At 35.5% G+C, this 19,151-nt stretch overlaps 3 protein-coding genes across 3 annotated transcripts; 1 reads left to right on the top strand and 2 right to left on the bottom strand.

Annotated features, from left to right (window-relative positions):
* Positions 1-3,695: 3,695 nt before the first annotated feature.
* Positions 3,696-6,674, top strand: LOC133321837 (uncharacterized). Its single transcript, XM_061530907.1, has 3 exons — positions 3,696-3,769; positions 5,708-5,866; positions 5,938-6,674. The coding sequence occupies exons 1-3, from the start codon at positions 3,697-3,699 to the stop codon at positions 6,672-6,674; spliced, it is 969 nt and encodes a 322-aa protein (XP_061386891.1). The 5' UTR covers position 3,696.
* A 2,703-nt stretch (positions 6,675-9,377) lies between these two features.
* On the bottom strand, positions 9,378-14,438 carry LOC133321835 (ADP-ribosylation factor GTPase-activating protein 2). Its single transcript, XM_061530906.1, has 7 exons — positions 14,355-14,438; positions 12,615-12,938; positions 12,324-12,464; positions 12,015-12,182; positions 11,659-11,939; positions 9,610-10,190; positions 9,378-9,534 (listed from the first exon to the last, which is right to left on the bottom strand). Exons 1-7 carry the CDS (start codon positions 14,436-14,438, stop codon positions 9,386-9,388), a joined length of 1,728 nt encoding a protein of 575 aa, XP_061386890.1. The 3' UTR covers positions 9,378-9,385.
* A 2,151-nt stretch (positions 14,439-16,589) lies between these two features.
* Positions 16,590-18,235, bottom strand: LOC133321834 (uncharacterized). The gene is made up of 3 exons (XM_061530905.1): positions 18,084-18,235; positions 16,982-18,021; positions 16,590-16,603 (listed from the first exon to the last, which is right to left on the bottom strand). The coding sequence occupies exons 1-3, from the start codon at positions 18,233-18,235 to the stop codon at positions 16,590-16,592; spliced, it is 1,206 nt and encodes a 401-aa protein (XP_061386889.1).
* Positions 18,236-19,151: the final 916 nt, after the last annotated feature.

The raw sequence follows: 19,151 nt of genomic DNA, 5'->3' as shown, positions 1-19,151 counted from the left end.
ATTATTGACAGCTCGACAGAGCGAGGGACAGAGTGACAGAGACTTGTGTTTTTTGCCCATATCAACCAGAGTCATCATCCTCATCAGCCACCATGCATGACGCGAATACACGTCAGTCGTCGTCACACATCGGTGTTATGTGTAGGGGGGCGGGACGAAGTATTTAACAACCAATAATAATGACTTTTTAATTAACAAATTAAGACACGTTTAAACATGCAGCACGTGACGATATGAAATGACATTTTTGTGTTCACTTCGTGAAGGCAACAAAAAAGTGAGGCAAAGAGAAAAAACTTTCGGTTACGCATGAAATGCAGTTTTGCATAAGGCGCACAGCGTAATAATTATGCGTAACGCATGCGTTTATTGTGCGATTATTGCTGTACGATTTTTTTATTCCATTTAATTAATTTTTAAATGATTCTGACTATTCCGACGAATTTTATGGTGATATAACGCAAATCGCTGTCGATTACCTTTTCGGAATGTAGAGGAATTTCTGACGCACTTTCCTGCCCAGCGACTGCAAAAAGGATAATCATATAGTTATAAATAGAAATACCGCACTGAGCATAACTCGAATCGTGATAGTCATAGAATGAATAATGATGACACTCGGAATGACAAATGGTAGGGTAGGTAATTGAAATGCAACTAAAGAACAAAAAAGAGGAGCAAAAAAATAATTTCCATATCAAGGAGAATTTATTTCTTCGAAGTAGAAGATCGATGGAATGTTGAGTGCTATGATTCATTTAGATGACGTAAATAGTTTGGTAACATCATGGAAGAGCATAAAAATGGTTAACATATTAAAAAAACAGTAAGGAAAGTAGTAAAGTCGGAAGGGCCGACTATATATACCCTTCACCACTTTGGGTATATTCAACAGATGTATCCTAACAGATGTTAGAATACATCTGAAATTGAATGCATAAACATGTCATTCTGCAACCGATATTAAATTTTTCATTTGGTCAGATATAGAAGCTATATCTAAATCTGAACCGATTTTCAGGAAACTTAACACACATCATTCTGGAACTAATTCAGTACTCTATGCCAAATTTCGTGCACATCGAAGGATATATAGGGATTTTGGTGCCCATTTACCTTAAATCGGACGAAGATATATATGGGAGCTATATCTAAATCTGAACCGATTTTCACGAAACTTGTCACACATCATTCTGAATCTAATTCAGTACTCTATGTCAAATTTCGTGCAAATCGAGGGATATATAGGGACTTTGGTACACCATTTACCTTAGATCGGACAAAAATATATGGGAGCTATATCTAAATCTGAACCGATTTTCACGAAACTTAATACACAACATTCTAGACTCAATTCATTACGCTATGCCAAGTTTCGTGCAAATCGAAGGGTATATAGCAACATTGGTGCACTATTTACCTAAAATCGGGCGAAACTATATATGGGAGCTATAACATAATTTGAACCGATTTTCACGAAACTTTCCACTCATCATTGTAGACTCATTTCAGTATGCTACGCCAAATTTCGTGGAAATCGAAGGATATATAGGGACTTTGTTACAATATTTACCAAAAATCGGACGAAACTATATATGGGAGCTATATCTAAATCTGAACCGATTTTCCCGAAACTTACCAATCACCATTCTAGACTTAGTTCAGTACGATATGACAAATCTCGTGCAAATGGAAGGGTATATAGGGACTTTGATGCAATATTTACCTAAAATCGGACGAAAATATATATGGGAGCTATATCTAAATCTGAACCGATTTTCACGAAACTTGACAGACATCATTTTAGCCTCAATTCAATACGTTGTGCCAAATTTCGTGCACATCGAAGGATATATAGGGACTTTGGTGCACCATTTACATTAAATCGGACGAAAATATATATGGGAGGTATATCTAAATCTGAACCGATTTTCACGAAACTTAACACACATCATTCTAGACCTTATTCATTACGCTGTGCCAAATTTCGTGCAGATCGGAGGATATATAGGGACTTTGATGCCTATATCCGACGAAAATATATATGGGAGCTATATCTAAATCTGAACCGATTTTCACCAATTTCAATAGGGTTCGTCCTTGAGCCAAATAAGTGACTTGTGCCAAATTTCATCCAAATCGGATCATAAATGCTGAATTTACTTTTTCTTTACAAATATGCCGATTAATTCCATTTAACTATACAAAAATGTTGCTGAATTGAATTTTCCATTCCATATGTTAGCTGAATTGAGTATTTCGATGAAGAAAGATAACTGAATTGAGATTTTTAATGCCGGGGTTGAGTTTTTCGATATAAAATGTTAGCTAAATTGAGTTTTTTAATACAAAATAACAGCTGAATTGTGTTCATTAATAGAAAAATGTTGCTGAATTAATGTTTTCGAACAAATCATTTGGCTGAATTGAGTTTTTCTAAAGAAAATTTTAGCTGAATTGAGTTATGTACCGAAAAAGTTAGCTGAATTTATGTTTTCGATATATAAAAATAGCTGAGATTACTTTCTTTAAAAGAAAAATGTAGCTGAATTGAATTTATCGGTAGAAAACTGGTGGTAAATATTGTTTTTCATTAATAACAGTTAGCTGAATTGAGTTTACCGATAGAAAAATGTAGCTGAATTTAGCTTTTCTATAGAAAAATGCTACTTTATTGCTATTGTCTATACAAAAATGTTGATAAATTAAGTTTTTCAATATAAAAAGTTAGCTGAATTGCGTTTTTCAATATAAAAGGTTAGCTGAATTGCGTTTCACGATGGAAAAAGTTAGCTGAATTTGGTCTTCCAAAGAAAAAAACTAGCCGTGATGAGTTTTTCCTTAGAAAAATGTTGCTGAGTTGAGCTTTTCTCTGGAAAATTTTAGATGAATTGATCCCTAATAAAAGTTAGCTGAATAGCATTTTTTCTATAGCAAAACATAGCTGAATTCAATTTTGTTGAAGAAAACTTTTCTAAATTTAGGTATCTTAGGGAAAATCTTAACTGATTTTTTTTAAAAATCCACGCCTTGTGGTTACTTGAAAAAATATTTTTAAAAAAATCCATGCCTTGTAAAACTAGCTCCACATGCAAACAAGGTAATACTAAGACAGATACGATTCAGTATTAAGCATGGGATCCGCTCTTCTTCATTATGGTAATGGAGTTGCCTCGCTTAGCTCGCCGGCTGGCTGAGTAGCTGGTGAGAACATTCCCTGAATGTTAAGTGGGTGATTATTGGGCGATTGATGATGACGCTACCGGCTACCGATCATGATCATGGGTAGAGCAAAGTAGAGTAGCCCACAAATCCCACAAAAACAAAAAGAAGAAGAAACCAACAACAACAAAAAAAACTATTGGAAGAATATGCCGAATTGGAATAGAGCGAGCGAACGGCAAAATTGATATGTGCGATTTTTTTGCCATTTAAGCGGACATTAATGTTTGTTGTTGTTGCTTTTTGGTTGACACTTTTTTATTTTTGTATTTTTTTTTTCATTTGCCTTCTCATTGCCTCGTCGCCGCTATATAAATCTAACACAAATCATGGTCAAGACATCATTTCTTTGGTGGAAACTTAAGAGTTAAGTTTAGCTCCAGTGTTGATCGGTGAAAAAAATACGAAATTACGAAATAATTTTTTCGAGTGTAAATCAAATTTTTTTGAAGGATACTCCATAACTCGAACACAATGAAATTCAGTGTTGCCTTGATCGCCATTGTGGCCCTTGTTGCCAGCGGCAGTGCCTTGCCAGCCAAGAAAAGTATGTGATATTCTTTTTATTTTTTTTAAATAAAATTTTTTATAAAATATTTAAAGTGAAAAAAAATTCAAAAAAAAAATATTGTGAAAAAGTGTTAAAAAATTAAAAAAAATGTGTGGTGGAAAATCATAATTTTTGTTACAAAAATGTAAAAAAATTACACTCCAAAAAAATTGTTCAGAAAAAAGTCTCCAAAAAATTTTTGATGTGAAAAAATCCAGCTCCGAGTGTCTTATAATAAAACTCTACAAATTACATCACTATAATGTTGAAGGAAATTTGAAATTTTCAAAAAGTCTACACTTTTTCATAGCTAAATTTGTTACGTTTTTCACCAAGTCTCCACATTTTTAAAATAATTTTAAAAAAGATCTCACATTATATGGAAAATTTACTTAAAAGTCTCCACTTTTTTAAAAATTTTAACCAAGTCTCCAATTTTTTAGAGTCTGGTCTCCACAATTTCTAAATATTTTTCTTTCAGAAAATAAGTTCTAGAAAAGATTTTTGACAATGTCTCCATTTTTTTAATAATTTTAACAAAAAGTGGAGACTTTTTGTAAAAAAACTAAAAAGTCTCCAAATTTGTTCAAACAATTTTTAAATAATCTTCCATTAAAACTTTAGACCACTGTAAAACATAAATGAAAAAATCTTCATAGTTTCGAAAAGAAATTAAGAAGTCTCCACAATTTTTGAATAATTAAAAGTAGCCACATTAAAAAGTCTCCACATTTTTTTCTAACAATTTTGCAATAATCTTCAGTTAATACTTTTGACCAACTCTCCACTTTAAAATAAAATTATGGAAAATTCTTCATAGTTTTGAAAAAAAAATAAGAAGTCTCCACTATTTTTAAATAATTTTCCATTTTTTACAAAGCCTCCATTTTTTAAATGATATTAACAAAGTCTCAACTTATTAAAATAATTTGAACCAAGTCTCCAATTTTTGGAGAATTTTTTTAAAGTCTCCAAAATTTTAAAATAATTTTTATTAAGCCCACAAATCCTAAAATAGTTATTCATTCCTGTTCATTTTTTTTAAATATTAAAAAAGTATCCAAAATTTTTTTAAAACCCCTTTTTAAGAAGTCTCCACTTTTTTCAAACGACTTTGAAATGTTATACCAGTTTTATTTGTATATCTAACCAAGTCTCCAGTATATTTGGAAGACTTCAAAAAGTCTCCACATTTTTTGACAACAAAAAATTAGGAAGTCTACCCTTTTTTACAATTTTATTAGTACATCGGACTCAGACTCCAAATTTTTTTTATACTTTTAATCAAATCGTCAATTTATTGAGAGATTTTTAAAAGTCCTAAAACATATATTTGAGCAAGTCTCCATTTTTTGAAAAAAAATTAAGAAGTCTCCACTTTTTTTCAAACAACTTTGAAATTTTCTACAAATTTTATTAGTACATCTGACCAAGTCTTCACATTATTTAAATAATTTTAACCAAATCCCATTTCTCAAAAAGTCTCCACTTTCTCTAACAAATCCCCTTTTTCACCAGATCTCCACTTTCTCAAAAAATCTCCACTTTTTCAAAAAGTCTCCACTTTCTCAAAAAATCTACATTTTATCCAAAAAGCTTCCAATTTCTCAAGAAGTCTCCACTTTCGTCATTGTCTCCTCCAGAAAAAAATATCTCTCAATTTAGTCTCCACTGTTAAATGTTGCCTCTCTCACCATCTCACTCTCTCTCTCTCTCTCTCTAAATCCACACTTTCTCCACTTTTTCAAAAAGTCTCCACTTTTTCAAAAAATCTACATTTTCTCCAAAAAGTTTCCAATTTCTCAAAAAGTCTCCACTTTCGTCATTGTCTCCTCAAGAAAAAAAAATATCTCTCAATTTAGTCTCCACTATTAAATGTTGCCTCTCTCACCATCTCACTCTCTCTCTCTCTGTCTCTCTTTACTCTCTCTCTAGGGATGGTTTACTATCAACAGCCCACTGCCTACTACACCGCTCCCCAGCGCATGATGTACGTCCAATATGTTCAGCCAGCCCGTCCCTTTGCTCGCTCCACCCAGGCCGCCGAAGCTTTGGTAGCCGGTGAGACCGTTGCCACTGGTACCTATTTGAAAGGTAAGACGAACTCGCATCCCTCTCCCCCAATATTCTCTAACCTCCTATTTCCTTCCGATTCTAAACCAAAGATTGTAATCACGCAGAAGCTGATGTTGCCGCCGCAGGTCCCGCTGTTGATGTTTCCGTCGAACATGGTGAAGAGGTGTTGAGCGAAGCTGAAGCCTACCCCGCCTCGGGTGAAGCTGTACCTGTTGTTCCCGTTGCCGCTGTACCCGCCGAAGTTGACATTGTGGCCGAAGAAAATGAAGTTGCCGATGAAGCTGCCAAGGTTCCACGTGACTATAACTTCGAAGCTGCCGCTGAAGAATCCGCTGTTGCCGCCTCCGCTGAAGAAGCCGCTGTCTATGAAGCTGAACAACCAGCCGCCGCTGCTGAAGTTCCTGAGGTCGCTGAAGCCCCTGTAGCCGCCGCTGAATTGCCCGCCCCCGCTCCCATCGCTCCTGTTGCCAAGCCCGCCAAACGTTATTTGCCCTCCAAGAAGAAGGTCTACGTTGAATTGGATCAATCTGTTGAAGAGGAAGAAGTTGCCGATGAGGAGGATGAATACGAAGTGCCCGTAGCTCCAGCTCGCCGCCCAGCCGTTAAGAAACCCGCCAAGGCCCCAACAGCTGCTGCTCCTAAGGCTGATAAACCATTGCCTGCCGGTACCTTCTTCCCAATTAACTTCGGTGGCACCAGCGGTGGCGCCATTGCCATTGCCAACTCCTTCAGCACCGGTGAAGGTGGTTCGGCTACCAGCCATGCCATCGCTTATGGTTCTCCTGATACCGTACGTGCCCGTGTTCGTCCCGGCAAATTCCATTAAGTGCACACCAATTCACGCACACATGCACATTTGTCAACACACACACATATTTTTTTCTAAGCCATAATTCTCTGCCCTGATTTTTTTAAAGAAATGAACAGACTTTTTTAATTTTTCGAATTTTTTTCAAATTTAGTCCAATTGTAATAACGAAATCGAAAACTAAAAACAAAAAAAAAACGAACAAAAAAAATAATAAAATATTGTATCCTTTAAAAATCTTGTCTTTTGATTTCCAAAAAAATTTACGAAATTTTTCAAAAATTTTAGGGCGCCTTTGTGAATCGAATTGCCTATAATTTGGTATTTTGGATTCTCAGTGGGTAACAAATCTCCATACCAAAATTTATCTAAATTGGTCCACTTTTAAGGGTAGCTCCCATATAATGTTACCTTCGAAATTTCGATATTTTAGTAGATTGGGCAAGTTTTTCAACCGAAATGACTCTAATTTGGTATTTTGGATTCTCATTAGGTAGCAAATCTCCATACCAAAAATTATTAATAACGGTCGACTTTTCGATGCAGCTCTCATATAACCTTACCTCCGAAATTTCGATATTTTGGGAGTTTGGCCAAATTTTTCAACCAAAATTGCTGTAATTTGATATTTTGATTTCTCAATAGATAGGAAATCTCGTTACCAAAAATTATCAATACTTTAAGAATAGCTCCCATACAAGATAACCTCAAAATCTCGGTATAATGGGTGTTTTGAGTACGTTTTTCAACCGAATTGTCTGTAATTTCGTATTTTGGATTTTCATTGACTATCAAATCTTCATACCAAAATTTTTCAATATTGGTCCACTTTTCAATGTAGCTTCCATATAACGTTACCCTCCAAATTTCGATTTTTGGAGATTTAAGGTACATTTTTTAATCGAATTGTCTGCAATTTGGTATTTTGTATACTTATGTGGTGCCAAACCTGCCCACAAAAAATTATCAAAATTGGACCACTTTTAGGGATACCTCCAAATAAGGATACCTCCCAAATTTCGATTTTTGAAGATTTCAGACACGTTTGTAAATCGAATTGTCTGTAATTTGGTATTTTTTATTCTTATTGGGTGTCAAATCTCCATACCAAAAATTATTAATATTGGTCCACTTTTTAGGGTAGCTCCCATATAAGGTTACCCTCCAAATTTCGATTTTTTAAGATTATCGACACTTTTTTGAAACGAATTGTCTGCAATTTGGTATTTTGTATACACATTGGCTGTCAAACCTACTCACCAAAAATTGTCAATATTGGTAAATTTTTTAGGGTAGCTCCCATATAAGGTTACCCTCCAAATTTCGATTTTTTGAGATTTTCGGCACTTTTTTGAAGCGAATTGTCTGTAATTTGGATTTATGGGTTGTCATTGGGTAACAAATCCTCCTACCAAAAATTATTAATATTGGTCCACTTTTGGGAGAAGATAAGGTTACCTCCCAAATTTCGATTTTTGGTGATTCTAGGCACGTTTATGACTCAAATTGTCTGTAATTTGATATTTTGGGTTGTCATTGGATAACAAATCTCGTTACCAAAAATGATCAAAATTGGTCCACTTTAAAGGGTAGCTCCCACACAAGGTTACCTCCCAAATTTCGATTTTTGAAGAATTTAGGAATGTTTTTGAATCGAATTGTCTGTAATTTGGTATTTGGTATACTCATTGGGTATCAAACCTGCCCACCAAAAATTATCAAAATTGGTTCACGTTTAGGGGTAGCTCCCACACAAAGTTATCTATAAAATTTCGATTTTTTCAGATTTTGGGCACATTTTTGAATCGAATTGGCTGTAGTTTGGTATTATGGATTCTCATTGGGTGTCAAACCTTCCCACCAAAAATTATCAAAATCGGATCACTTTTAAATTCGATTTTTTTGGGGATTTTAAGGAAGTTTTTCAAACGATTTACATATTTCTTATAGTCTACGAAAAAATTAAAAAATATTTTATTTTTTTCAAAATGGGAAGTTCAATATTGTTTTGTTGATTTTATTATTATAATCATCGTGGTTCAAAAGTTTTTTTTTATAGGGTTTCATTGTTTACATATACATTTTTCTTTTTGTTGTTGTATAGCTAAATATATATATATATAGTATATAACATAACAGATTTTTTTTGTTAAAGAGGTGCACTATACGTTGAGGGTTTTTCGCATATAAGTTTTGGATTTTTTTCAGTGTATCGCACTTTTTGTTCCGCATATATATTCGGGTTTTTTTAATTAAAAGTAATAATTACGTTTATTTTTATTTATTATTTATATTTTTTGTTGTTTTAATATTCATGTTTATATGTATGTATATTGACAGCATGTTTTGAACTGAAAACATTTTTTATTTAATTATAATAAAAACTCTCTTAGTATTTAAAAAAATGGAATTTTTTAATTATTTTTTTTTCATTTCTTTCATTTTGTTTTTTTTTTTTAATGGTGGTTATACCCAGTAGAAAGGAAGAAGAAGAAAATAGGTATTGGTGTTGTTTTGAAATCTAAAGGCAATGAAGAAAATATTTAAAATACTACTAACAATACAATATCATGGACATAGAGGGGGGGAAGGGAGGATTACATTTTTTTGAAATTAAAAAAAAAATTGAAATTAAAAAAAATTTAAATTTAAAAAAATTACATATTAACTAAAGCAAAACATTTATATTGTTGTTGTTATAAAAAACAAAATCCCAAAACTAAACACTATCAGTAACCATATTTATCCTGCAGCGAAGACATAACATCATTGGCCAAATTGCTGAGACGGCCGGCAACTTTGTGGACACCCTGGCGTACACTTTCCTTGACATCATCCAAATCGGGGGCCTGGAAGTTCACCACACCGGTGTTGTAGGCTATAAAAAACAACGACAACAAAAATTCCATTAAAAAAAATTAAAAAAAAATTAAAAAAAAATCCAAATACCCACCATTACCCCTTGAACCCCCTCGGCTACTTTGACTCGAACCATCACCAAAATAATCAGCCGATGATATCGATGATGAACCTTGGAATCTTGACAAATTCGAGGAAATATCATCACGCGATTGGCCATCATTAAAGAATTGATCGGAGCCAAAACCCTTGGCACTGCCGAATTTCTTTTGGGCCGAATTTTCCTCATAGCTTTGTTTGCTAATCGATTGGGGGCCAGGTTTACGGGAATAGCTGCTGCTCACGGAAGTTGTTGGGGTTTTGGGTTTGGTATCCGCTGCTGCACCACCACTAAACATCGATGTAATATTTGAATGAGACGAGCCAATGGGTTCGATTGTCTCAAAGCCCATCATTTCCAATTCTTGTTTATCGATTTTATTCGATGTGGAGGAGGAGTTGGAGAAACCTCCATTGCCGCTACCACTATACATACTGGTGGAATAATCATTAAAGAAACTATCATTATCGAATGCCGACATTTTCGATGATGAGGATGTGATGGCCGATGATTTTGGGGCCGGAGCCTGTTGTATGGTCTCCATGTCACTCAAAACGGAATGGGAAATATCAGAGCTGAAAGGAGAAAAAGAGAAAAATAAATGGAAAAAGGAATTAGAAAATAAATTCAGAGGCTAAAAATCATTAGGAAGGTAGTATAGAAGTGGGGGGCTTGGGCACATTTTTCAACCGAATTGCCTGTAATTTGGTATTTTCAATTTTCATGAGGTGTTACATCTTCCTACCAAAAATTATCGATATTGGTCCACTTTTTAGGGTAGCTCCCACATAATGTTATCTTCAAATTTTCTCTTTTTTGGTGAGATTAGGATTGATTTTCTACCGATTCTGCTATGTTTTGGTATCTTGCATTCTCATTGGGTAGCAAATCTCCCTACAAAAAATTATTAATATCGGTCCACTTTTCGGGGTAGCTCCCATATAAGATTACGTCCCAAATTACGATTTTTGAGGAATTTGAGCAAGTTTTCAAACCGAATTGGCTGTAATTTGATATTTTGAATTCTCAATAGATAGCAAATCTCGTTATAAAAAATTATTAAGATTGGTTCACTTTTCGGGGTAGCTCCCATATAAGGTAACCTCAAAATTTCGATATTCTGGGTGTTTAGGGTACGTTCTTCAACGAATTGCTTGTAATTTGATGTTTTTTATTGTCATTTGCTAACAAATCTCCATACCAATAATTATAAATATCGGCCCTTTTTCGGGGTAGCTCCCGTATAACGTTACCTCCCAAATTTCGATTTTTGGGGATATTAGACACATTTTTTGAATAGAATTGTCTGTAATTTGATATTTTGTATACTCATGAGGTGTCAAACCCTTCCACCAAAAATTATCAAAATTGGGTAATTTTTAAGGGTAGCTCCCATATAAGGTAACCTTAAAATTTCGGTATTTCGGGGTGCTTAGGTACTATTATCAACCGAATTAGCTGTAATTTGGTATTTTGAGTTCTAATAGGATGTTACATCTTCATAACAAAAATTATAAATATCGGTCTATTTTTTAGGGTAGCTCCCATATAGCATTACCTCCCAAATTTCGATTTTTGGAGATATTAGACACATTTTTTGAATCGAATTGTCTGTAATTTCATATTTTGTATACTCATGGGGTATCAAACCTTCCCACCAAAAATGATCAAAATCGATCCACTTTAAAGGGTAGCTCCCATATAAGGTAAACCCCAAAATGTCGGTATTTCAAGGGGCTTAGTCACGATTTTCAACCGAATTAGCGGTACTTTGGTATTTTGAGTTTTCATGGGGTGTCACATGTCCATACACAAAACTTATCAATATTGGTCCACTTTTCGATGTATCTCCCATATAGCGTTATCTCCCAAATTTCGATTTTTGGAGCTTTTAGGCACGTTTTTTGAATCGAAGTGTCTGTAGTTTGATATTTTGAATACTCATTGAGTGTCAAAAACCTTCCCACCAAAAATTATCAAAATCCGGTCACTTTTAAAGGTAGCTCCCATATAAGGTAACCTCAACATTTCCTTGCAACTTACCCCTTCAAATTGAAACCCATACCCAAACGTTCCATTTGTTTGGCCTTAATGGGATCGATATTTTTCATTCGGGCCTCTTCCTGGCTCTTCTTCAACGATAGATCTTGATAGGCTAAACGCATGCTGGCAACCGATTCGATTTCCTCTTCCGCACTTAAAGGTTTATCAGGCACAATTGGAGACTCCTTGAGCTGATTGGCCATATTGGCACGTTGTTCAATTTCAGCAAAATTGGTTTTGACTTTAGTGGCACCCAGGCCGCCAACTTTGCGGGCGCCCAACTGTGAAGAGGGGTGGAAAATGAAAATTAGAACAATTGTTTTTTTTTTTTTTTAATATATTTGCGGACAACTTACCCCACCCTTTTTGGGTTGTATTTTGCGTACACCAATTGAGGGTGTACCCCCCGATGTTGGTGTATTCACCACGGAATTTAAAAGATCAACACTTGGAGCACCAGCATTCAATTGTGGTTGTTTATCAGCGGTGGGTGTTGGTGTTGAGGGCTTCAAGGAGATATCAATCTGGTAAAGAAGAAGAAGCAGATTTGTATTCGGTATTAATATCAGAATTTTAAAGAGTTTTCAAAAAAACCAATAACACAAAACAACATGCATTGCATTCGTAATTGTTGTTGTTTTTATTTAAACTTGTATTTTACTTACCTTTTCAATATTGCTTTGCGTATTGTTATTATCATGATTAAACGTGTCCTTATTGTTATCATTATGGCATTGTTCAAAGAAGTCCACTTCTTTGTTGTTATCATTGTTTTCGGGTTTCTCCGATGTACCATCCAAAAAGAGCTGCAATGGGGTTTTTTTTTATACAGGGGGTATGGAGGGTAGAGATTAGTTTGAAACCCAATTTGAAAGCAAAATCAAACATGTTAGTTTAACAAAATTAACAAAAACGGGAACAAAACAAAAAATATAACAATTAAAAATCGTTCTCACCTTTGTCCCATGCACCTTCATTGCCTGCTGGGCTAATTGCTGCAATTTATCGCGATACAATTGTGCTGCTCTGGAATTATATTTTTGCTGAGCATCTGTTGTGTTGCAATTATGTTGACGAAAGAAGGCATTGGCATTTGCATTACCGCCAACTTGCATTTGACGCAACTGCAGCCATGTCCAATTTGTATCCAAATTAGTTGAACGTACAAAGGTCAAATGGACACCCAAACTGCGATGTACCGCGGAACAATCGATACAAATGAAAACACCATAGGTAACAGTGGCCCAGGTGGGTGCCTTGGCACCACAATCAAAACAGGCCTGGAAATAAAAAATAATAAATTAAAATAAAATTATGATCGGGTATAAAAGGCGGATGTTCGATTTTTGGAGATTTTACGCAGGGGTTTTTAATCGAATTGTCTGTAATTTGCTATTTCGAATTCTCATCAGGCGTCAAACCTTCCTACCAAAAATTATTAATAACGGTAATTTGGTATTTTGGGTTCTCATGGGGTGTCACATCATCCTACCAAAAATGATCGATATTATTGCAATTTTTAGGGAAGCTCTCATATAACTTTACCTCCCAAATTTCGATTTTTAGAGATTTAAGGCACATTTTTTTAATCGAATTGTCCGTAATTTGGTATTTCGGATTCTCATTGGGTGTCAAACCTGCCCACCAAAAATTATCAAAATCGGTCCACATTTAAGGGTAGCTCCTATATAATTTAACCTCCCAAAATTCGATTTATGGAGACTTTAAGCAGTTTTATATCGAATTATTTGTAATTTTGTATTTTGAATACTGATTGTGTGTCAAACCTCTACAACAAAAATTATCAAAAATCGGTCCACTTTTAAGGGTAGCTCCCATATAAGGAAACCTTAAAATTTCGGTATTTCGTGCGGCTTAGGCATGATTTTCAACCGAATTAGCTGCAGTTTAGTATTTCAAGTTTTAATGGGGTCTCACATGTCCATACCAAAAATTATTAATAACGGTTCAATTTTCAGGGTAGCTCCCATATAACGTTACCTCCTTCGATTTTTGGAGATTTTAAGCAGGTTTTTAATCGAATTGTCTGTAATTTGGTATTTCGGATATTCATCAGGTGTTAAACCTTCCTAACAAAAATTATCAAAATCGGTCCACATTTAAGGGTAGCTCCGTTATAAGATTACCTCAAAAGACTCCTTTTAGGCGTCTATAAAAACTTCTTTCAAGGACCTATAAATAATCCTTTCTAGGCGTCTATAAAGGCTCCTTTCAGGCACCTATAGACTCTTTTCAGGTACCCATAAAGGGTACCTGATAAACCTCCTTTCTACATGATGCCTATAAACCCTCCTTTCTAGCCCATTATAAAGGCTCCATTATAGTCGCCTTTTAACACTCCTTTTCAGCCCCTATAGAGACTTCTTTCAGGCACCTATAAATACTCCCTTCAGGCACCTATAACGACTCCTTTATAGCCCCATATAGTCGCCTCTTTTCTTTTCCTCAATAAAGACTCTCCTCCATATACCCCTCACCTATAAAGCCTCTTTTTTACCATTTTACTACCCTTACCCCCAATAGATCAGGGTCACTACTATAAAAACGCTATATAGATCAAAATATATAATTGACCTTGTAAGCTAACTCATAACCTGATTTAACCTCGACCGTCTACTTCTTCTTTTTCTGCTTCTTCTTCCGCTAAGTAGTAGAACCTTGTTAGGGAAACTTACTTTATTTGCAGGTTGGGATCTAAGGCGACTAAAGACCGCCTCCATTTGTTGTTTTGTGGGTCCCGCTGATTGTTGGTTGGCCATATCGATGATTCTGTGGATGATTCTGCTGCAACGGCTGATGGGTGTGTATGTTTGCCAATTCGATTCCGAAACAATTAGTTGTTGTTTTTTGTTAATTATATTTCATCAGCTCTTTTTGAAGGGGGGCTCAAAATGTGTCTGTCGTCTGGTGGATGTTAGCTAGGCAATCAAATGACAATAGGTGCTTGGTTGGCGGGGGGTTACGAACAAATGTGTGTTCTTTTTTCCTTTCGTTGTTGTTGGAAATTTTGGAATATATTCTTTGTGTTAGATTGGTGTTCTGGCTTCGTTGTATTTTTTGCTGGAGTGGTTCCAAATTTGTTTTAATTAATTATAAAATAAATTAATTAAATTTAGCTTTTACAGGTTATTTTCCTCCGTTTGGATCTACTAATAATTAATTGAGTTCTAAATTTTTGGATTTTACGTGTGGTGTTTTTTTTTCCTTTCCTTTCTTGTGACGTGTTTACTCTAGAGCTGTATCGTTCCGCTGAACGAACGACAGAGAACTAGTTCAAACCGAACGAAACGAACTCCGCGGTGAACAAATGAACGATCGGAACTATGTACCGATATATTCATGCTAGCTAGCTAGTTCGTTGAGTTCACGAAGTTCACAAAATTCGATTAAACAAAATGTGAAGGTGGGGAAAAATATAGGAAGGTCCCACGAAAAGGATTTAATAGAAGACACAAAAGAAGGCGGGAAAGGTGTCTTATAGACGCTCGGAATTAGCACCTACAGACGAACGAAAAACAGGCTTTAGGCGACTGAAATTATATTTTTATAAGAGTCTTTATAGGTACCTGGTAAGGTAAGGAGTCTTTATAGGTACCTGAAAGGAGTCTTTATATGCGAGTCTTTAAAAACGACTAAGATACATTCGTTATAGAGGACTTTAAAAAAAGAATTTATAGGCGACTAGAAAGGTCTCAAAAGAGTCTTTATAGTTGCCTGAAAGGAGTCTTTATAGGTGCCTGAAAGCATTCTTAAAAGGCGACTATAAAGTATTCTTAAAAGGCGTCTATAAAGAAGTGTTTATAGAGGCCTAGAAAGAAGGGTTTATCGGTGCCTGAAATAAGACTTTATATGCGCCTGAAAGGAGTCTAGAAAGGAGCCTTTATAGACGGCTGGGAGGCCTTGAAGGGAGTATTTATAGGCGACTAAACTAGAAAATAGTCTTTATAGATGCCTAGAAAGACCTCTAAACGAGAAGATTTATAGGCAAGTAGGAAAGAGTCTTTATAAATACCTGAAAGGAGTCTTTATAGGTGCCTGAATGGAGCTTTATATGGTCAAATATTGATCATTTTTGGTATGGAGATTTGCTACCTAATGAGAATACAAAATACCAAATTCTATACAATTCTATTGAGAAACGAGCCTAAAATCTTCAAAAATCGAAATTTAGGAGCTAACTTTGTGTGAGAGCTATCTTAAATTGTGGAGCGATTTCAATAGTTTTTGGTGGGAAGTTTTGACACCCAATAAGAATACAAAATTACAGGCTATTCGATTCAAAGACGTGTCCAAACTGCCAAAATATCGAAATTTTGTGGTTGGCTTATTTGGGAGCTACCCCCAAAAGTGGACCCTTATTTATAATTTTTGGTAGAGCGTTTGTTACCTAATGACAACCCAAAATACCAAACTACAACCAATTTGATTCGAAAAACGTGCTAAAAACTCCAAAAAACGAACTTTGGAGGGTAAACTTATATGGGAGCTACCCTTAAAGGTGGACCAATCGTAATAATTGTTGATAACGAGATTTGCTATCTATTAAGAATCCAAAATACCATATTATAGACAAATCGGTTCAAACAACTTACTTAAAATCTCCAAAAAGTAAAATTTGGAGGTAACTCTTACTACCCTTAAAAATAGACCAATATTGATAATTTTTGGTAGGAGGAAACTCAAAATAACAAATTTGAAGCCAATTCGTTTAAAAAACATGCATAATATCGCCAAAATATCGAACATTTTGGGGTACCTTTACATGGGGACTATCCTAAAAAGTGGGCCGATATCGAACATTTTTGGTAGGGAGGTTTGCTACCCAATGAGAACACAATGTACCAAATTGCAGCCAAATCGGTTAAAAAATGTGCCGAAAATCCCCAAAATACCGAAAAATGGAGGTACAGTTATATGGAGACAACTGTAAAAAATGGACCAACATTAATAATTCTTAGTAGGAAGATATTCTACACTATGAAAACCCAAAGTACCGAAATAAAGCAGAATCGATTGAAAATCGAACCTGAATTCTCCAAAAAGCAAATGTTCGGATGTAACATTATATGGGGACTACCCTTAAAATGGACCAATATTGATAATTTTTGGTAATACCAAATTATAGACAATTCGGGTCTACGCCAAAAAAAAACCCAAAATACCAAATATTTAAAAAATCCCCTCCCCGATTATGGCTGTGAAAAAATCTCCACTTTTAATAAAAAATACAACAACAACAATTTATTTTATAAAATTTGTAAAATACACAAAATAACATTTTAAATTTCCGTATTTGTTGTACCATTTTTCGTTTTATTACCCCTCGAAACCTTAGCTATACTTTCGGGATCTTGTAGTAAAACCAATCGTACAAAGGCCAGATTTAAAAGTAAGGCCTGACCCAGAAATTCCCGATGATAACGTAATGATTTGGAAAACATATGCCTCAGTTCCATGGGAAATTGGACATTGCCCCTTATGGAGGTATTATTATTTGATGTTTCATCTGCAGACCCCGTAGCTGCATGTGCTGCTGCAACCTGGGGCTTTAATTCCGCCTCCTCATCAATGACTAGATCGTTGATATTATAATAGGTACGCATCATATTTATGATGGTGTCCTCGGATGAAATGCGTTCCGTGCCGACCAAGTGGTTAAAGAGGCGGGCTGTCAAGAAACGTCGAACATAGAAAAGTAGGGCAGATTTGGGAGAGGTATTGGACTCCACCTCCCCCTCCTCTTCATTGTTGGTATTAGTCTCCTGGTGTGCATTGTGTCGTGAAGCCAAGGCATACCCCATCACGGCTGTCACCTGAGCCTTTTGTATATTTATATTCTGCTGTTCCACACTGCCGGGATTGTTGCTGGCCTGAGCCATTTGGGGATTTTCAAAGAGATAACAATCGGCATCTGGAATCATATGATTCACATACAAGCATCGCTGTATTAGTTCGTGTAAATGTAATTTTTTCTCTGAGATCTCATGATGATGCCAATGGGTCAATTGACATGGTTCATTACTATCCGCTGGGGGCAACTGTAATCGAGACCAGGTCACACTATTGACACCCACCCGAACCGAAACACATGATTTGATTTGCATTTGTTGTTCCGGTGTTATGGTGGGCGTGATAAATGGTGCTGTCCTCGCACGATTTGTTTTACCCAATTCCCCAGCATCTTCAGTGGTAGTGGGGTCTTGCAACAGACTTTGATAGAATTTATCGGCCACCTTGGGACCAAAACCTTCTACCAAAAATATATCGGATAAATTGGAGAGTAAACCATTACGCATACGCCATGCCAATAGCTTATTGGCCCTGCCTTTGGTAATGTCGTAACTGGAATGGGTGTAAAAAATTAGAAAGTTTGAAAAAATTCTCCAATCCTGAAAATGACCTACCTCAGAAGCTCCTTTAGATTGTAATTGTTAAGGCTTTTAAGGATTTTTTCACCATCCTCCGGGCTGTATTTGGAGAAAAGGGCATGGGGAGAGTCTTCTTTTTGTTGGGTTTCGGGCTGATGTTCGCGCGGTTCCGTAACATAAAATTGCATTTGGGTGCAAGATTTTAATACGTTGTTGTTGGTGATGGTATTTTTGGAAGATATCCGTAGTAGTTGCCTCAACATTTTTGAGCTGGTGTCCTGTCAGACCGGGATAATCTGATCAGTGTATGGAAGGAATAGGTTATTCAACGACGAGGTGGTTTGGTACTGAACACACACACTACGACACACCATGTTACGAATAAGGGTGTAAAGCAACAATACGATTACCGAACGTTAAAGAAGGCGAATCACATGTGGCGATATTTGGATTTTTTTAATTAATTTTTTCAGAGGGATATTTAGGGCCCAAATTAAATATTGGTTCAGTTTTCAAGGTAGTGGCCATATAATCTAACCTCCCATATTTCAATATTCGATATTTTGTGGATTTCAGGCACATGTTTCAAGCGAAGTGACTGTAATATGGTATTTTGGATTCTCATTGGGTAACAAATTCTCCAAACCAAAATGGGCATGCATAAGCGTGGTTTTATTAAAGAATATTTTTAAGGGGCCTACATAGGCGTGGTTTTATTAAAGAATATTTTTAAGGGGCCTACATAGGCGTGGTTTTATTAAAGAATATTTTTAAGGGGCCTACATAGGCGTGGTTTTATTAAAGAATATTTTTAAGGGACATGCATAGGCGTGGTTTTATTAAAGAATATTTTTAAGGTGCCTACATAGGCGGGGTTTTATTAAAGAATATTTTTAAGGGGCATGCATGGGCCTGGTTTTATTAAAGAATATTTTTAAGGGGCTACATAGGCGTGGTTTTATTAAAGAATATTTTTTAGGGGCCTACATAGGCGTGGTTTTATTAAAGAACATTTTTAAGGGGCCTACATAGGTGTGATTTTAATAACGATTATTTTTAAGGAGCCTACATAGGATTGGTTTTATTAAAGATTATTTTTAAGGA

Source organism: Musca vetustissima, unplaced genomic scaffold (assembly GCF_032173495.1).
Source record: "Musca vetustissima isolate MV318-11 ecotype Yass unplaced genomic scaffold, APGP_CSIRO_Mvet_v1 utg23152, whole genome shotgun sequence".
Classification (NCBI taxonomy): domain Eukaryota; kingdom Metazoa; phylum Arthropoda; class Insecta; order Diptera; family Muscidae; genus Musca; species Musca vetustissima.
The sequence above is the reverse complement of the archived record's forward strand: the minus strand, read 5'-3'. Positions and strand labels throughout refer to the sequence as shown.

Excerpts from the sequence above, each read along its gene's own strand:
- LOC133321837 (XM_061530907.1), top strand. The coding sequence starts at position 3,697 with ATGAAATTCAGTGTTGCCTTGATCGCCATTGTGGCCCTTGTTGCCAGC. Across the intron at positions 3,770-5,707 it reads TGCCTTGCCAGCCAAGAAAA|GGATGGTTTACTATCAACAG; the intron begins GTATGTGATATT and ends CTCTCTCTCTAG. Across the intron at positions 5,867-5,937 it reads CACTGGTACCTATTTGAAAG|ATTGTAATCACGCAGAAGCT; the intron begins GTAAGACGAACT and ends TCTAAACCAAAG.
- LOC133321835 (XM_061530906.1), bottom strand. The coding sequence starts at position 14,438 with ATGGCCAACCAACAATCAGCGGGACCCACAAAACAACAAATGGAGGCG. Across the intron at positions 12,939-14,354 it reads GATCCCAACCTGCAAATAAA|GCCTGTTTTGATTGTGGTGC; the intron begins GTAAGTTTCCCT and ends TTTTATTTCCAG. Across the intron at positions 12,465-12,614 it reads TGAAGGTGCATGGGACAAAG|CTCTTTTTGGATGGTACATC; the intron begins GTGAGAACGATT and ends ACCCCATTGCAG.
- LOC133321834 (XM_061530905.1), bottom strand. The coding sequence starts at position 18,235 with ATGCAATTTTATGTTACGGAACCGCGCGAACATCAGCCCGAAACCCAA. Across the intron at positions 18,022-18,083 it reads AATCTAAAGGAGCTTCTGAG|TTACGACATTACCAAAGGCA; the intron begins GTAGGTCATTTT and ends CACCCATTCCAG.